Source organism: Corvus cornix, chromosome 2, assembly GCF_000738735.6.
Source record: "Corvus cornix cornix isolate S_Up_H32 chromosome 2, ASM73873v5, whole genome shotgun sequence".
Lineage (NCBI taxonomy): Eukaryota > Metazoa > Chordata > Aves > Passeriformes > Corvidae > Corvus > Corvus cornix.
The window spans coordinates 100952136-100971415 of record NC_046333.1 but is presented as its reverse complement, the minus strand read 5'-3'; the positions used below and the strand labels follow the sequence as shown (position 1 = coordinate 100971415).

Genomic DNA, 19280 nt, shown 5'->3' with positions numbered 1-19280 from the left:
TCTTTATGGAATTACATATTCAGTCCAATTTTCTGAAATGTGTATCATCTGTATCAAAAGGGAAAAGAGACTGCTGCTGACAGCTCCTATAAGCATGAAATTTGGAGGAAGGGGGTTTTACAGTTTATATATTTTTTTTTATGATGGTTATGAATTCTCACACAACTTTGTGAAATCACCTATATGATTTCCTGCAAAACTGATGCTGCTGGCATTGATTGTTGCAGTGGATGGCAGGTATTGAAGAGGCCCCAAATAAGAGAGTACAGAGCAAAGGGGTGGTTGGGGGGGGGGGGGGGGGGGGGGGCGGCAGGGGGAAGAGAGAACTTTACCAAAAAAGGCATCTATAAGAATTAGAGAATGTAATCTTTCATAAAATGATAGGTTAGTCCTGAGAAAAAGATTTCTGAAGTAAGGCAGTCTTTATAGGCCTTGGATCCTATGGCAGTTTCAGGTACATTCATCAGACTTCACAGAAACTCAGCCAGTAAAGGTGAATGCCCTGTCCACAATTGGATGGTGGGGAGTCCATGAAAAAATTGATGGATTGTTTGTAACACTAACTTTAAATGGAGAGGTAACTTCATACCAAGAGACAGAAAATTTTTGTGTGTGCACATACAAAGCAATAACATACCTATTACGTGAGGCTTTTAATTACATAATTATACATGGAGAAGAGGGACGCTCTTATATGCTGCTTGCTTTTCATTTTTATTTTAAGGGAAATTCAGGCTTACCTCAGTGTGTTGACAGGTAAATGCTAATTTTCATATGTATTGGTATCAGTACACATAAGGCATTTTATTCAAATTGTACTAGCTTGCAGTTGTGGTAGAATTTAGAGGGGGAGGAATTTAAAAGCCCAGAAAAATAATGCAAAGAATAATGTATTGTCACAATCCCTGTAGTGAATAGATAGAGAGTTGTTTACAGTGGAAGCATTTTTCTTTTTTTGTGGAACATCGCTGAAGTTGGGGTTCTTTTCATGAGATGTTGGATATGAATTGCTTGCCCATATGGATTTTCTCATTGCTTGAGGTCATTGGGTGGCTTATGGACCAAACTGAACAGCACTGTATTGAAAGAACTATTCCTTTTAGGTGAAGAAGAAAAATCCACTTAAGAAAAAAAGTGGATTCATTAATACCACTAAAAATGATGAATCATCAGCAGAGTTGTTAAACTGCATGCAAAAGCTCTGTCACTTGCTGGTGACCAGCAAGTTTGACTGGTCACCAGCTCTGCACCTTTACTTTCCAAGTTATTAACACATCCCTGAGAATTTTGGCTTGCTGCCATGCAATGCAGTTGCTCAGGTGTATTTCCTGCTAATAACCTTTACTTCCATTTCACAGTGATTTCTGGGCACTGATTATTAGATATCTAGATGAACTCATTGAATCCATTTATAGTCTGTGAAGAGAAATAGGCATTTCAAGGGAGGGATTGATCAGTTAATAATCTAATTTTTTTTTGTAGTTAGATTTTAAACATCTGTGTTAGAATTATTTTAGTTGTGGCATTGCACCCCACATTTGACTTACTGTAAGATTTGATCCTTATTGCTGAAGTCGCTTAAAATTGTTACTGATGATAGAGTTTTGCATAATGTGCACCGTTTTAACTCTTAGTGGATGTAACATCATGTCTTTACCATGCATGATTATAGCAGATTTTCTGTGTGGCCCACAGCAGAGGTTTCTCTGCTTATCATTGGTATGTTAATATGTTATATTAATATGTTAAAATGTTCAAGTGAACAGATTCCAAGCATAAACTTGGAATATGCAACAAAAATATTTAAATCTGGGGTCAGGATTTTTATGTGCCAGGTAAATAAAAAATCGTAAATTAAAAAAAAAATAGTGTACATTTGTAATAGAGAAAGCTGTAAAATTTTTTTTCATCATTTTCATTTTGTATATGGATAATATAGGATTGGTTTGTTTAGTTTATAATTAATCCAAATACTTCCAGAGTATTTCTCAGTATAAAGAATGACTTTGTAAGTTGCCATCACAATTTCAATAACTAACAGTTGGAACAATCATCTGCTAAGATTTAGTTCTAAAATCTGATAGTATAATTTTTTTAAAAATCCCTTAATAGGTATGTAGTGTTTGTATTTTTATGTCTGTTGATACTTTGAGTTTTTGAAGTGCAGTCTATCCATTCAGTATTTTCCAGAAAGGCACAGGAAAGAATCATGGAATGATTTAGGTTGGAAGTGACCTTAAAGACCATCTAGTTCCAACCCCCATGCCAGGGGGAGGGACACCTTCCACTAGACCAGGTTGCTCATGGCCCCATACCCATTCAACAAGTTCACAGCAGCAACATGCCATGAACTGTACATTGTATACTAACACTAATTCAGGATTCCATAGGCAATTGAAATTACCAAGAAAAACAGAATTTGGCAGTACTGGAAGTATTTTGCCACAGCACCGGTTTTTTGTTAATCATTGGCTGTGTGCTCTGTGGAGTTAACAGAAGACAGCCATTGGCTCATGCTGCAAATCACATAAATTTTTAGAGATAGCATATGGAAAGTATCCAAGTTAAACTGGAAAATTTAGGCACCTGACTCAGTGACATCTTATTTTCTTTTCAACTTACCTTCTCACTGGGCATACAGAGAAATAATCTGACGGTTCAGAGAGCTGTAAATAGCAGAGAAGGTAACGGGCTGGGGAAGCAGTATGGTAAAGGCATGAAGGGAGCTTGAGGAGATTCACAGATTAGCAGGAGGCTATTGTTCACTGACACAATAGAAGGAACAGGCTCCAAAAGGTGTGTGGACGCCTGCCATCTTCTGCCTCCTTTCCCTCCACTGGATGGGACTTCCAGCAGAAACAGCAGCTCACCATGACAAAGTGGAAGCATAACGAAAGGGAGCTCTCCATGCTCCATTGGTGCCCTCTCTCCCCTTGGACAGTTGCACTGCTCTCTGAGCTGGACCAGGCTGGATATTGGTGGTGTTTTCTCCAGTCATGCTCTTACCAGATCCAGGCTCTTCTGGTGGCTTGAAACTCTGATTTTTTTCTCCTGTCTCATTTACACATGGCTTGCAGCATCTCAAGCCAGAATTCTTAAATTAGGTGAAACAGTTCCGTTTGGAATATATTAAATAGTTTTTTCTAATCATGGGAAAGCTCTCTCGTACTTCTCTGGAAAGCAGCAATATGCCTTTGATTTCTGTTAGGCAAAAGCAGTGGCCCACGGTTCTGGATACAACATTGCCTGCAACAGCCCTTTGCAGTGTTCCTGCTGTAGTAGGAAGCTGCAGCCCTTGTGCCCAGGATGGCAAGGCAAGCCGTGGTGTGCTGTGTGCTTCTCCTGGTTATTGCAGGCAGCCACAGCGATCCCATGTCTGATAAATCCTGCTCCTCCTCGTCTCTGATACCAGCCCTCCAGTCCAACCTTCTTCATCCCTCTTCTCTGTACCTCTGCACCTCTGCCAAATTGTGTTCATTTCTCTTTAAGGGAGGTGACCAATGTTGATCATGTTTTCCACAAATTCCTGTAACATTAATATTTTGCTCTTTGTAAGGAAGGCCATATTTGATATGTTCTGGGCCTCCAATTGGGTGGGGAGGGGAGGGCATATCCTTGTTTAGTTTTGATTTGTTTTCAGGGTCACTCTGACAGCTCACGGTCATTCTGAGATGAAATATTTCCATAAATTAAGCTTTCAAAGGGGAGGACTCTATGACACATGCAAAAGAGCCACATCTGAGATGCATGTACAACCCATATTTAGACATTTGCTATATTTTTCAGATTTTCTGCAGCCTCAATAAAATTATATAAAAATAATTACATAGAATAAACTTCTGTCATGCACTCTGTGCCTTTTACAGATATGTACCTTGAATCCTTCTGAATGTACAGCTGTCCATTCCTAAACACACCATAAATTGTTGCATGGACCACAAGCATTTGAATGGTACTGAGGAGTTTTACCTAGCTTAATGTAAGTCATTTACATGTTCAGACAGAGCATCCTTGTGTGCTTCTTCCAAGCTCTCCTCTTTGTATACAGTGTTACAGTGGTTTGTATTTCTGATAAATAGTTTGCAGGGTTAGCCTTTTTAATAGCTGGTTTTCCCTACATGAGCAAGCAGCACCCTACACAGTAAAGGTTAAGAACAGATTTGTCAATGACAATTTATAGTGCTTGATTTTATTTAAATCAAGTGTTCTCAATTAGTGTCCATATAAAAGAACTATGTAAAAGAATACAGTAGTCATAATGTATCTAATGATCCTTAAGTGGCAGATTATGATCATATCTTTATTAGTGGTAGTAACTGTGGTGACAGTGTTGCTGACAGGTTAAACCATTTCTTACAACAATGGCTTTTGTGCTGTTGCATCGGGATCAGAAATGCAGTTCCTGAAGATTTGCATATTGTGAAGAATAGGCTGCAAAGGCATGGAAGCATAATCTTGTCATTGTGTTTAGTGATGTGGGTGGCAGATTGCTGTAGCTGATTCTGAGCAGGAAGAGTCTGCATATGGGTAGGTTTAAAGCCCTTTAAATGTTTTAGGATTGGTAGGCAAATTGGTTGATGATGTAAGTGTTGTTGTAAGTTGTTAAATATTCCAAGCAGCTATAAGCTTTCAAAAACCCTCTCAATGTTTTAAAACATACAGTGCAGTGTCTGAGCAGCTGCATTAGCTGAGATTGCTGGATTGTATTTGTACTATTGCTAACCTCAGACTCTGCTGTGATAGTTCTACATAGCATTGCACTGCGTCATTGGGACATGAAGATCTAAAATTTTAAGGAGGTTGCGAGGCATCAAGCTAGAATGGGTCTCCTTAAAAAACAAACAAACAAACCAGAAAACCCCAAACCAAAAAACAACCAAAACCAGGCCTTCAATTATGCAGATTGCACAGAAACATGTCACCATTGTTGTAAGTCTGAAACTTTAAAAACAGAGAAAATGTCGCCATAGTTTAGGAAATTTTCTCACATTATGCATTTTTATTGTAAAAACAAACCTTTTGTTTCCCAAAGTATGTGAGAAAATATAGATTCCTCAGTAACTTATTAAATGGCTTGTTCCAAAATGTCTGCAAGTTCTGTGGACTTTTCAACCTTTCCCCCTTCTCCTTTGTGCACCAATGCTTTTATCACCTTTCACCCCAAGTGAAATGATCCTGTGAGAAGTATTTGCTCCGAAGAATCTAATCGGTGTTATACAAGCAGCCCGGTAGATGCTGGAAAAACTTATGGGTTTTAGTAAAAATAAGATCAGTAAAATCATATGGGTTTGAATTTCATTAACTCATTCTATCAGAATAGCATTTGAGACCAGCAGTGAATAAAGTGAATAAGTAAACAGAAGAAAAAAAGAAAAAAGTAGACTTACTTTCCAGGAGATTATCGCACTTTGTTTAAGATTGTTTTTCCCCCTCTCTCACATAGGTGTGAGAAGGAATAGTCATCTATATAAGTAATGTATCTGCTTAGTCTTCATATTGACCATTTTCTCTCTCCAGAGAAATAAATAAATTCATGTCATGAAAGCATGAAGTTTAATTGTAACATAAACCTGGTTGTGGAAAGGACCACATGGGTCAACAAGCCATGTCTCTTCAATTATGAGCAAATATGTGAGAGCTATTTAATCCAGAGATCATCTACTTTGTACAAATATACCATAGAAATACTTATAGGAAACCTAAGAGCTGTATCCCAAAAGGTCAAGCAGAACATGACTCAACAGGTATTTGTTATAAGCAGATGTATAGCTTTAAAAAAGAGATGCATAAGGAGGAAAATACTGTGGTTTTGTTTATTCACTAAGCTTTGATATTTTATCTGGATTTGCTAGTCATGCAGTCAAGCAAAAGCTGTATTTCTGTGATAAATATTATTGACATAAATCAGGTTGTGAGTACATGAGGCTACCAACTTATTGGCTACATTATTTCCTGAAGCGAGTTTTTAATGATTGTTCTTGTATGTAACTGCATGTTGGGATCCTTAAACAGGCTTAAGAAACAGTTACAGAATTCCTCAGTTGATGCTAAGGTAGTTGTATGCAATGATCTTCTGAATTTGTAAGAATTTCCAGTTTTATATATATATATATATATATATATATATATATATATATATATATATATATAGAATACCACTGACCATGCAGGCACTCACAAGAATTAGGGCATAACTGTTTAACCATGTAGAGACTTCCTTTTTTTTCCTGGGGTAGCTAAAACTTAATTTCTCAAGCAGAGAAGTTAAAGCAACTGAGAAGAAACTAAAACATTTCTCTAAGTTTATATCAAGATAGAGGGACAATGCAGGAAATCACAGGTCAGATGTGTTTGGGGTGAATGTAGAGACAATCTAGCCCAGCAGAATGTTGTCTAAAGACCAGGGGTGGAGACAGGCATGCTGTGACTGTCAGTGTCATGCTCAGAGGTGTGCCTTGCAGTTAAAGGAGAGGTTAAGGCACATCACGCAATTGTTCAGCGTCTCACAAGTTAGTTTTCTTTCCAGTTTTTTGTTCCTGTCCAAATAGCGAGATCGTGATAGTTGACCTGAGCATTTACTATTAAATGCAAAATTTTATATGACATACAAAACCTTTTACAAACTGCAGATAAATGATTTGGCTTTGCTGTTACAGCTGTGCAAGGTGTTAGTCAGCATGCTGCAGAGAATCCAGGACATGTCTCCTGTATAGATTTTACTCCTTTTTTGAAAGTGGTAACTTCAGCTATAATTCTAGCTGACTTCTTTATTTATTGATAATTCACTTCAAAATTAGGGCAAAATGAGCATGTTTTGCCTGGCATTATTTAAATCTATTTAATCCTGAGGACTCTCCTGAACAGCTGATTAGAACTAATTTTCCACTGCCTTAAAATGGGAATGTATTATTTTGTTCAAGGTGGAGGGGTGGGAGGAAGTTGGGGAAGTGCCCCTGGAGTGTCCAGCCAAGTGAAATTCTTCATAAACTGGGATACTGACAGAAAAGTGCCTCCTCTTTTGCCAAAAATGTAACACATCCTATAACAGTCTTGCAAATTCATAGAAAGAGGTGTCCCTTTTGCTTATTGCAAATGTATCCGTGTCATTTTGTTTAACAATGTTATTTCATTGTAATATGTAAGAATATTTAAACCACAGGAGGTTACTTGGTCTTTTAAATGCCATTAGGACATTACTGGATTTATGCTAGTTTCAATCAGCTGCTTCTTCCTCTGGTACCAACAGATGAACATGTGTGGAATGCTGCCATGTGAGTCTCTCTTCATAGATAAGGAATTTCTAGTCAGAGAAGACAAGAATAAACACCAGAATTATTTTATTAATAAGGGTCTAAAGGGAAACCCTGAGCTGATGGGGGTGGCCATAGCAGAAGTTTCCTGTTCCCTCTGCTTCTTGTGGGATATGGATGAGGAATAACTAGCTTGGATGAGGAATAACTAGCTTGAATGAACAAGGATTGTCCTCTTTCTTGGGTGTAATCATACTGCAAATCTGCTTTTCATCTGATGCTTTTGCACACAGGCTTCCCGAGGAGCATCTGGCTCCCCTTGACAAATGCTTTCTCAGGGCTAAAGGCTATCACTGTCATTTCTGTGGACTGCTGCCTGCAGTTTTTCTATGGAAAACCCTTCTTTCTCTTCAGACTATTATCTTTAGCCCACAGCCTTCTACCGCATCACGTCACCTGCTTTCTCCCTTTTGCTCCCTGTGCTGCACAAAGTTAGGGTGGGTTGTGGTTTGTGGGAGAGGAGTAGGCATGGGAGAAGTTGGTTTGTCAGGTGAGTTACATGGTGGCAGCTGCCAAGTAAAGGAGTATGGCTTGGGAATGCGGACAGCAAACTGTGTCAAGGAGCCAAGTAACTACTCAGAGCATTGCCAGGCCCGTCAGCATTGCCTGACCCTCTTCTGCATCAGTAAATTTGTCCTTAATCCATGGACGTTAAGGCGATTCGGGATCAGGTCCACAGTCCACATTTCCACTGTGGAAATGCATACCTCATCTTTTCTGGCATCTCTCCCATCCTGCTTCTTAAAACAGATGAGCCCCTCTCAAAAATTTTTATGACTTTTTTGAGGTCATGGGTTTAAACAAAAGGATGAAGGTTAGTTTTTTGGTTTTGTTTGGTTTTTTTTTAGTGACATTCACTTCTCTGCAAAGTATGTGCTGGTTTTTTTCTAAACCCTTAGTCAGTATTTTTAATACAGTTAGAGTCACAATTTTTTTGGTTCCTGGTTCATGTATTTTATACAACTCCAAATGTAGCCTTCCAGGGAGAGTGTACTATTGTATTAATATTTGACATCTTCAGAGAGAGAAACTTACCAATAATTGATTACCAGAGAGAATTATTTTTCTTCAATACCTACGTGGTTACAATTCATTTTCCTCTTTTTCTTTCTCCCAAGTTTGATGATGAGGTGGATTAAAAACTCAACCATTAGTGAGTTGCCTATCCTGATTTGCAGCAGTAGGCTACATGAAAAAGAGAGGTCAGTGAGGAGAAGCAGAGGTCAGGTCACCAGTGTTACCCACCTAGTGCAGTGCCCATACTTGAGGACAGTGTCAGCAGAGAGTTCAGAGCTCCCTGTGAAAGTTGAGGCAGAAAGACTGGCAAGCAGGACTAATTTCTTTACCAGCTGCTTAGGTCCCTCCTATGCTTTTGATTACCTCCATCTTTCCATTTGCTCTTTTTTTAAAAAAACTGAACCAAAGCCACAAGGCTGTGTAAAGGGAAGATGGGCTGCAAATGGTCTGCAGGGTTTCTGTATAGAAACTTTCTCCACCTTTACCTAGTGTCTGCAAGAAAAAGCTCTGCATCGGTCCTGCTCTGGACTGGAGGGGCAATCAGGTCCCTTGAGCTGCATCTTTAGGAGCTCCCCATTAATTCTTACTGGAGTTTTGTCCCTCCTTACCCAAACAGAACAGGCATGAGAAACAAGACTTTGTGGCAGGGGTGGCCACCCAGTCTGGCTTCAGCTGCGTTGTCAATCCTCCTCTATACAAGAATGCAAATATGGCCTCAAGTCAGCAGCTTGTGCTCCCCAACATTCAGCCTGAGGCTCACAAATGGTGCATCCTGGGGCTGGAACTCGCAGAGGAAGGCAGGAAATAAAGGTGTCTCCAGTTTCCTTCCAGGAGGGCTTATACTGTATTGTCTGGTTTCACGAGGATATAGCACCAAGTTTGAGCACAAAAGTAGAAGGCAAATCTCATTTTTTGCACAGATATCCACTCAATGTATATTTATATTTATATCTATGTGCATATATAAATATGTGTATGTATACATATGTTGCCTGATATGAAGGGACAGAGGCTATGTGAAATACCTTATCTTTCAGGAACTCAAGGAGGATCTCACACTGGTTGCCTCAGAAGAGAGGTGAAGACCAGAAAGGTCTTCTTTCCTTTGTCTGGGATTTTGTTTTTATTCCTGTGTACAGTTTGTACTGGAATGGAAGTTGGTTAGCTGAAGCAGCACTGCTGCAACCTTTTACAGAGCTTTAGCTTTATCTGTGTGCAGAGGAGACATGTTCATATGATAGCTGTGGTTTCTCTCTGGAAAAAAAAATTGTGTCTAAAGGGGGTGAAAATTTCTCTATGGTTTATTATTGTTTCTAGGATTTTGTAGTTCAATTATGTCAGGGTAAGTGCTGTGTTTGCGAAAAGCAAAGGGAGGGTTGGGAATATAATTACAGCTAAAAGTTCCTTCTGGGCACAGGTTGCTTGTGCATGTCATTCTTGAACGGTGTGATCTTTTCTCAGGAGGAAGAGACCCAAAAGGGTCATGGGGTTTTTCGAGAGGGAGAGAGGAAATGAGAAACACTTTCCCTCTTTTGGAGAAGGGTAAAAGCAGGATATACCAGGATCCTGTAAAATTCTATTTATTGGCACTGAGCCGTTTCAAAGCTGGGAACAAGTCTGCACCAAAAATCCCAATGTTAGTACGTGAAAGAGGAAAACTGCTGAGGAGAGAGGGGGAAGAAACAAGGCAGATTCCTGCAGACTGACTGACACTAGCCAGATTTGGGACTTAGGTGTCAATGAAGTGTTTACATAGGTAATAAATATGGCTACACACATCTTGTGCATCATAAATTACAGCTTCTGATACTGAAGGACTATGAAAATTCAGACCCAGTTAGTGATTTCTAACCAAGCCACTCAGTTTTCAGCTCTCACAGTGCTGTGGCAGGCAGCAAACATGACTGCCCTTCACAAAAGCTGTTCATCATATATCCTGTGTCTGACAGCCTCCAAAAACAGCAGTTCCCCTGAATTGTGCTTCCAAACCTATCTGTATCTGAGGTGCTTTTTGCCTCTCCAGACAGAAAAATGTCAATAGGAAAAAAAGCAGTCTGTCCTAAAAAAATGCAGCTCAGTAACACTTAAAAAATGCATATTTTGGCCTGGCAGATCCTGTCAATCCTGTGGTGAGTTACCTCCCCACCCCCCAGCTCCCCCCACCTGTGTAAGACGGAAGATGAAAACAGCTTCCAGAGTCAAGATTGAGCAATATCATAAAACCACGTATCTGGCACTTGAATTCCATAGTCTCCTGAAAACTCCATATACCCAACCACAGGTGTAGCAGTACCTGTTCATTTTCTGGGTCCTGCCCTTTTCACCTTCCTCTGATGTATGCTCAGAGTAGATGGTACCAGCTTCTCTTCCTTGATTCAGCACTTTCCACCTGAGTGAGGAAGCCTTTGGAAAAAAAAAAACCTAAACTAAATCCTTCTGCTTGTAAAATCTAGTTTCTTTTTGCCACATGCATCTCAAGGCTTTTTAGATTAAAATGCTATTTCATTTGATTGAAGCTGATGGCAATCTCTCTTTGATTTTAGTTGGGACCAGGATTTGTATCTCTCAAAATACTAATTTTTCAGTAAGCCGTCTTTGAAAGTATGGGGGACTAATAATGTTTGGAGATAAAAGCTTAAAGTATTTCGGGACTCCAGAGTAATGTCCATCCTTTTTCTAGTGTTCTTGTGTCTCAATGTATCAAGCATCACGTTTGAGTAGTGCAGGTGGCTTCTACGCAGGGGTAATTTAGGAAGAGCCAGGTGCTGTACTGCTGCTTTTGCACTGAGGTGCCAGTTTGCAAGGCAAGAGGTTTGAAGCAAGAACGAATACCCATAGGGTTGTCTAGCTTGAAGTTTCACTTTAAGATCTAAAATGGAGGTAAATGAAGGAACGTTTCTTGTCGACATTGTTGTTGTAGTGATATTAGACATGTATGTTATCATGTTCGGATTACACATTATCATGAGCTGTTTTGACAGCTTCATTTTCTGGTTCAGCTGATACAGTTTGGAATATTCAAAGGGAAAAAACGGCCCGTGTGCTACCGTGACAACTTGTGGAAAGGGACATTTTGTTGGTTAAGAAATCGAGCCAGGGTGTTTGTGCAGATGCGTGCTCTGTGTGTCGGGGTACGCGCGGGAAGACCCCGGCCGCTCCCCCACGCCGGAGCCAGGGGCTCGCTCCCGGCGCCGCTCCCGCAGGTCAGTCACGATGGCGGCCATCACCTGTGCCAGCCTGGGATTCCAGACACGGGAGTGCCAGCCTTTGCTCTGGTAGCGGCCAGGCTCTTCCAGTACCGCCGAGGAACGCGGGGAAAGATCGGGAAAAGCCCCCGCGGCTCCCCGAGCGCCGCGTCCGCAGCTCCCTTGCCCTGCGGCAGGCCGCGGGCGGGGGCCCGGAGGCCGCAGGTCCCGCGGCAGCGATGCCAGCTCCAGGTTTTGGCGGCAGCAGCGCGGCCGGGGCGCGGGGCCGGGGCGGCCGAGAGGGGCGGGCGGGGGCGGCCCGGGGCGGGGGGCGCGGACCCCGCGGGGCCGCCTGGCCCCGGCCCCGCAGGATCCAGGTAGATCCGTCCGGCTTTTACCTTTCTCCTTCGGCTTCCCTGCGCGTAGAGCTGGTAGCGGGGCTGTTTCCTGGTCTCGCAGAAAGAGGCAGTGCTGAGTTAGGAAGACAAAAATAGACCTTTACAGAGAAATATAGGGATTGTGTGCGCGGTGGGGAGGGAGAGCGGAGAGCGGCACCCGGCTGGTTTCCAGGAGGAGCCCTTTTCTCCCTCTCGTTGCATGTTAGGCATTTTTGCACAGCCTTCTCCCCCCACCCCCTCCCCGCCGGGGCAGGGTTACCTCTGCCGCCTGCTCTCCGCATCTCTGGTGGGGAGCGAAGCAGCCAACTCCGCTGCGATCGGAAAGCGGCCAGAGACCATTTTATGTGAGCAAGCCGGGTGGGAAGAAGCGGAGAGAAACCGTCGCAGGGACACAGGCGGATATAAAGACTTGTCTTCTGCCTCCCCCCCTCTCCCTCCCCCTTGTAAACACTAAATCTGTGAAGGCAGCGATTTGACATCCACCCTGAGCAGCGGCTATGGGGTGTTTGGGCAACAGCAAAACGGAGGATCAGCGTATCGATGAGAAAGCGCAGCGAGAAGCCAACAAAAAAATAGAGAAGCAGTTGCAGAAAGAGAGGCTGGCTTATAAAGCGACACACCGCTTGCTGCTGCTGGGTAAGGAGGAAGGGGCAGAGGTGGGGGCCGGGGCGAGCAGGGCGAGGAGGGGGCAGCAGCCCCAGCCCGCGGGGCGGCGGGCGCAGCCGAGAGGGGAGATGCGGCGTGCGCCTTAGCTATGGAAAATGTAGGCTGCTGTATTGAGCAATAAGCGAGGCGTCCACGGATCGAGCTCAGCGCCTGAGCCACATGGATGCACACATACAGAAATGCTGCCGAGGTGGGAGATGCTGTCGCGTCCAAAAACAAAAAAAAAAAAAACGCTCCGATCCCCCCCAGGCTGAACCGTGTATCACAATGTTCTCCCTTTCCTTCTTTCTCTTTTAGGGGCTGGTGAGTCAGGAAAAAGCACTATTGTGAAACAAATGCGAATCCTACATGTCAATGGATTTAATTCAGAGTAAGAATTATTGACACTTTGTGGCTTATTTTTCCTTAAATGTTGGAAACAGGTTAACACACAGTACGCTAGGAAATTTCTCCTCTCATCCTCTGTGTGTTGGTGGCTTGACACTGTGTTTTGGGGGAGGGAGGGGAGTGAGAATAAGGAAATTGCTGCCATTGTATGTTTGCATTTTCTCCTTCTGGCCCCTTTACTGTATTTTACACTGTTGCTACTGCAGCGCTTGACAGGCCCCTGTGTAGCAACAACATGGCGACTACTTTTTACATAGAAGCAAATAACCAAATATTGCATCTGTCTGTAATATAAAAATACATGTCAAGTCATAATCAAGATGACACTCTGTGCTGTTTTTCTGGTGCTGGGGTTAGCGTAAAACTGAAACTAATTTTGCCTATTTGTTAGAAATCATCCTGGTTTGTGAGGCTACATAATTTTCTCTCTGAAAAACTCTTTGCCAGAAATCATTATTAATCCATAGCATTCATTTTAGATATTTGTTGGCCTTCAACTACATGTTGTTAATTTAGAGCATGTTTACAACATGATGTAGAAATTAAAGAATGACTTCCAGTTCCATCAGGGGAGGCTTTGCAGATGTGGCTATGATTGTCTGATTTAAAAAAATATATTAGGGATGAATGTGCATTGCTCTTCATACTATGCAAGAAAATTGATAAGGGGAAAATGTATTTGTCTTGACATTTTTTTTTCTGTTAGTATGTTTTAATGATTGAAGAGCAGATAAACAAGCGATCAGTGAAAAAAATTAAATGCAAGTGACTGAAGTGCTTTGGAAGAAAAAAATCAAAGTGTTAATATTTCTGTTTTAATGCAGAGAAAAGAAACAGAAAATACTGGATATTCGGAAAAATGTTAAAGATGCGATTGTGGTAAGAACACACTTTATACTGTTCTTAAATGCTTGGTTGTACTGGAAATTATAAGGATTATGCTCTCCAAGATTGTGATGAGAGAAATCCCATTTTGCTGATCAGATTGGATTATCTTCTATTGATCCTATATCCTAGATTTATCCAGATTAATGTGTTTGTTTTTTTTTTTTTATCCAATTCTAGACTATAGTTTCAGCTATGAGCACTTTAATACCCCCAGTTCCATTGGCCAACCCAGAAAACCAATTTCGAATGGACTACATCAAGAGTATAGCTCCTCTTTCTGACTTTGACTATACACAGGTAAGAATAGAAACCACTGATTTATTTTGCTTCAAGGGGGAACATGTTGCTTCACTTTAATTTACTGAAACATTGTGGATTTTTACTTTTTGGAAGATGGTCATGGAAAGATCTTATGCCACCATTGCCTCTGGTTAACTTTCTTACAAGCTTGTGGTGGTTGCACCTGTTTTAGTGGTGCAAGGTTTTGTTGTTATGGTTTTATTTGCTGCTGTTTGTAAATGCTGTTTCTACATTTAGTTCTCTTCAAATTTTCTGATGCAATCTTACATACTGACACATCAAATAAGACTTTGTTGAAAGCTGATTTCCTCCATGGAATTAGATGCAGGATGTTAGTCTGAGGAGTTACTGTCTACCTGCAGAAAAGGATATAAAAGGAAGTAAAAGACTAGAGTGGCCTCTGTGTTGTTTCCCACACTTACTGCACTTCAGAGTGGAAAACTGCATAAGCAGTGGTCAAGTAAGGTGCTTTGCTTCCTCATGTATTGTGGTTGGCATGAGCAGTGGTTTGCCTGTATGTAAATGTTGCCTTAATTTGATATGGAATAAATGCGGGATTTCTGCGTGGAGGCTAATCTTTTGTAGACAAATGAGAGATACTTTTCAGATTAACTTGCATTGGCATCTTACATTATTTTTATCTTTTTATGTTATTATTTATAGGTACATGCATAGAATGTTTCATATTTTATGCATGACATGAAAGCAAGCGCAGAGACATTCTGGATTTTATTTTTGCAGTAGCACAGTTTTTAATTTGCCTTAAAATGGTACTGAAAGCAATTTGTTATGGATACAGTAGGGGCTTAAAAATATCTTCATTTGTTGGCTAAATTATTCTTGTGCATGAGTTGTACATGCTATCAATACTGCCAAAGAAGCCATTTACAATAGAGTGTCTTTAGGTTGTTATAGCTTCAGGGTGCGAGGAGAAGGGGAAGAGTTGTTTCTTTATTATATGACTCATATTCTCTGATGTGTGGTTTTGCCTCTGGTAAACCTACCACTTTGAAGGTTCAAGATAAAGAAAAATTATCAGACATCTTGTACAGTTAGAATTTAACATAGAATGCAGATGTTAAAAAAACCCGACTGCAAGGTACACCCACATATTGCATAATTGTTCAGTTGGTGGATGTAAGTTAGTGAAGATGAGAAACTCTTTTTAGAAATGGAATGTGAGCTTGACATGAAGTATTTGTCTTATGCAGGTATTACAGTTTGGAGGCATTTGTTGCTTGTTTAATGTGGAATTTTTTTTTTTGGGCTTGAATTTTGACCCTTAGGTGTTTGAGTAAAAAAAAAAATGGTGATACATATACTTTGCACTTCTCTATAGTACATCTGTTCTTTTGAGTTTCTGGGATAAAAGAAGGCTAAACTGGATTTTCCATAGAGCTGGAGATATTTTTTATTTTTATTGCTTTCAAATTTTCTCTTTTTTTCCCAGAAGCTGACTATATCTAGTCAAATTTGATTCATGGTTTGGTATTTTATATAGAGGAAAATGTAGCCTTCTTGGAGGGGAAAAGAATAGGACCCAGTGGACTTTGAAACAATTAATAATTCATTTGAAATCTCAATTCAAAGTCCATTTTGGTTTAAAATAAAAATATTAATAAGTGGTTTTTTAATTAAGTAGGTTTCCTGAAAATACCATCATGTTATTTGAAATAATATCAATGATTAGTCCTAATTTTAAAACAAATTAAAAGTTGTTACAAGTTTAAAAGAAGAAGAGAAATGTAGTTCTGGTTTAGAAATAAATACATCTCTGTGTCACGTTCACATTTTCCCTTCTGTTTTCCTCTCAGCTCAATTCACAGGTTTAATATTTGTAAAATGTGAAGTATGCCTAGATTTTTTGGGGCTTTTAAATTTTTCTTGATTTAGAATGTTATTTATCTCCAGGAGGATTTTTGAGCAAGGCAGATTGAAAAAAATATGCTATCATGCTTCAGGGCTTGATTTTACTCCATTTTAAGTCAATGATAAAGTAAAATTAGGTTTCCAGCTGAAATAACTTCTGACCCATTTAGTATTTTTGGATAAGGACAGATATAAAAATAAATACTTGGATAGTAATCAGTCAGGCATCCTCTGCTAAGCATTACTGATTCTGTAATTAATAGCTGATGTATGGAATAAGGCCTTCTGAGCCCAAACCAATACAGTATTTAGCAGCAGACATTCAAGATTTTAGGCCTAATCATCCTTACTTCAAAATAGTTGTAAAGGAAAAAAGGCTGACTTAGGCAACTCTGGGGCAAATTTTGGCACATTCTATAAAGTGGCAAATGTTACCCCTCTTTGAATGAGGGAAGAGGCAGCTTTAGGGTTTGTAGCAGTGTGAATGGTAATGAGCTGTTAAAGACCCTTAGTGTTGCAATTTGGATTACAGATGTGTCATTTTTTTGGATGACATTAGCCATGTAATCTTTGTCATAAAAATCAATGTGTGTTAGTTGAAGATGGATTTCAGATACATTGCATGCCAAATGTGGGAAAATGACTACACCTTATCATGAGTCTTTAAAGAGAGATTGCTGATGAAATGCAGAAACTTCACTGATGGCACATTATGACCAACATTCCTCAGGCGCTAATTTAAATATATTTGTGACATGTTGGGTGGGCTTGGACAGATATTCTTAAGCTGCATACAAATTAACTAATACACATTTAATTGTGAAAATTATCCTTAAAATAAGTGGGTATGAAAATACTGATTTCCTGTGGGTGAAATCATACTCTTAATTGCAATTTATGACTGAAATTCCAAGAACTTGAGTAAAGACAGGGACTTCAAATTTAGACTCTAAGAGGTTTTGGGTCTTTGTTTTTTTAAATTACATACCTCTATATGAAATGTAAGCAGAACATTTTATTTAGTAGTGATACAGATTTTAAAACAAATGGTTTTCTCTTTACAGCCTTTTAACATTACGTTAAGAGTCTGTGGAGTGCCCCTCACAACAGTTTTACTTACTTTAAAAAGTCATAATTTAATCTGGTTAGGTTATGCTACCTTGACGATTCGTTTAGTTGATATGAAAAAAAAATATGAAAGCTTTCTGGATTTCTTTTATAATTTTTATGTAGTCTTTCATTACTTTTATAAAAGACTGTAAAATTTTTACAGAGTATTTCGTGGCTGACTGATGCGGTCTAATTCTATAAATCATAAGAATTAGAGCTAGAGGTTTTACAAAATTAATAAATAGAAATAAGTCAAGTGTCCACTGTATTGTCTTCCTTGAAGTCGTGACAGGAATCAACATAAATTTTTGTCTGACTAGATTAGGCATTATCTTTGCTCAAAGGTGGAATCAGCAGAAGTGCTTTAACACTGGAATTGTAGCATGCATGCCCTATCAAAAAGGATTTTTTTATTCTTTTTGGCAAAGTGTTGATTGATATTTGCTAAAGTTAACAGGAATTGACCTGCTGCAATTTTAATCCTTTATTGATGGGGATTTCTTTTGTCCTTTGTGAATCAGGGTTAACCTATTAAGGCCATATTATGCTGGTAGCTGTGGTGTATTATGTAAGTGTGTGTTTACTCAAGTTCAGTTGTCTTTATTAAAGTTTTTGAATTTTATGGGAACTACAAAGCTGCTTGGTGCATAATCCCTTTACCCTCTGTCTTCGCCAAAAATGTAGCCAAATTAAGTTGCTTTGCATAAAATATGTCTTGGATGAAGCTCATCTGATGAGTTATATGTGGGTTTATAGCAGGTAATGGTCACCTACCCCTGGGCTGTGTAGTCAAGTGTTTGGCCATACAAACCAGCTACCAGTGAACGTGAATCATCTGCTTAGCAGAGAACATGTAAACACTTCACAGGTTTTAGGGAGTGAGGAGAGTTTTCAAAAAATTCATCTTCCTTTGCAAAGAATGTTTTAGGGAGCAAAGTATTTTTTGGAAACTTCGTAAGTAGTGAATTGTGTGGATGCAGTCCCTTGTGCTGATTTTAGTATGTAAGTTTTAAATATAATTTTTACAGCTATTTTATTAGTCAGGCAAGCTCTTTAATTTAGCTCGTAAGAGTAAAACATTAATGTGGGCATTGACAGGGAAAGTACTTTAGATTAGTCAGGTCTGTGGTTTGCTTTACATTTTCAGATATTCCAATTCTATCTGATGACTTTAATTTTCCTTCAGGACTTTATATTCATAATCTAAAGACACAATAAAGAAAGGTAAATACTTTTGCTTGGAATTTGAAGTTACATAGACTTTTGTTAAGCATTTCAAGGTTTTTTGATACCTGGTATTCAAATTCAAACTTGTGTTGATGCCTGGAGGTGGCTGCTTTTCACAGTGTGCATCTCAATGTTTGAAGCAACTGAAAAGCTTGCTTAGGTGAAGTGTAGTGTTGGCCCGTAGAAAATCTTTATCCTGGATTAAAAGCACCACTTGATAAGTATGGTTTATATATGGTTAAACTCGCTTGGGTTGCACAGTTAATGCTGTGCCTTTCTTTGACCCCAAATGGTTTAAGTATCCCTTTTAATATGTACTTGATGTAGCCCAAAGGAGTTACAAAATAGCATCATCTTACATTTTTTGATTTTCAGATAACTCACAATATTTCCATCATTTTGGGGAGTGTGAAAATATACAGTGTTTTATATTAAAATAACATAAATTAAGGAGAGAATGCAGTGAATATTGCCACTCAAATAGCTTCCCTTGATTTTTCTGTCTATCTAAATTTTTACTTTAGGGCTTTGTTTACCATTTTGGGTAGAATGAACACAAGTTTTTATATCTACTTGTGATACCAATACTTAACACTACTAAGGTCAATATTAACTTTTTAAAATCAATTAGGCTTTTAAAAATTAAGTCATTTGTGGTGTTTTGTGATATAAGATGCACATTGGTAGTTTTTCATATTTACATAAATGCGTATTTTCCTATTTAAACAAACACAGAAACTATCTGAAAGGCCAGGCAATGGTAAAGTTGTGTAGGTCTGACAACATTATTACTGCCCTTTTAATTTGTAACACCTGAAGAACTAATGAAGAGGGCTGTCAGGGAAGGACAGCTGAAAACATCTATGCTGTTACAGCTGTTGGCAGCTCCTTAGTCTTCGTACAAAGGTTAAAATTGTCAGAAC

The 19280-nt window shown here is 39.5% G+C and overlaps 1 protein-coding gene and 1 long non-coding RNA gene across 3 annotated transcripts in view; one reads left to right on the top strand and one right to left on the bottom strand.

The window, feature by feature from the left end:
• GNAL (G protein subunit alpha L) overlaps positions 1-19280 on the top strand; it is a 188558-nt gene that overhangs the window by 57185 nt on the left and 112093 nt on the right. The window contains exons 1-4 of one of the 2 annotated variants that reach the window (XM_010396290.4): positions 12051-12546; positions 12874-12946; positions 13788-13842; positions 14029-14148. In XM_010396290.4, the coding sequence (XP_010394592.1) occupies positions 12408-12546; positions 12874-12946; positions 13788-13842; positions 14029-14148 (387 nt within the window). In that variant the 5' untranslated portion in view covers positions 12051-12407. Of the gene's footprint in view, positions 1-12050; positions 12547-12873; positions 12947-13787; positions 13843-14028; positions 14149-19280 lie in introns of those variants that run through there. The other variant, XM_039548189.1, reaches the window with a different exon arrangement.
• Positions 6526-11985, bottom strand: LOC120409644. The gene is made up of 2 exons (XR_005601371.1): positions 11911-11985; positions 6526-10730 (listed from the first exon to the last, which is right to left on the bottom strand). It is a non-coding gene; the product is annotated as an uncharacterized LOC120409644 (long non-coding RNA).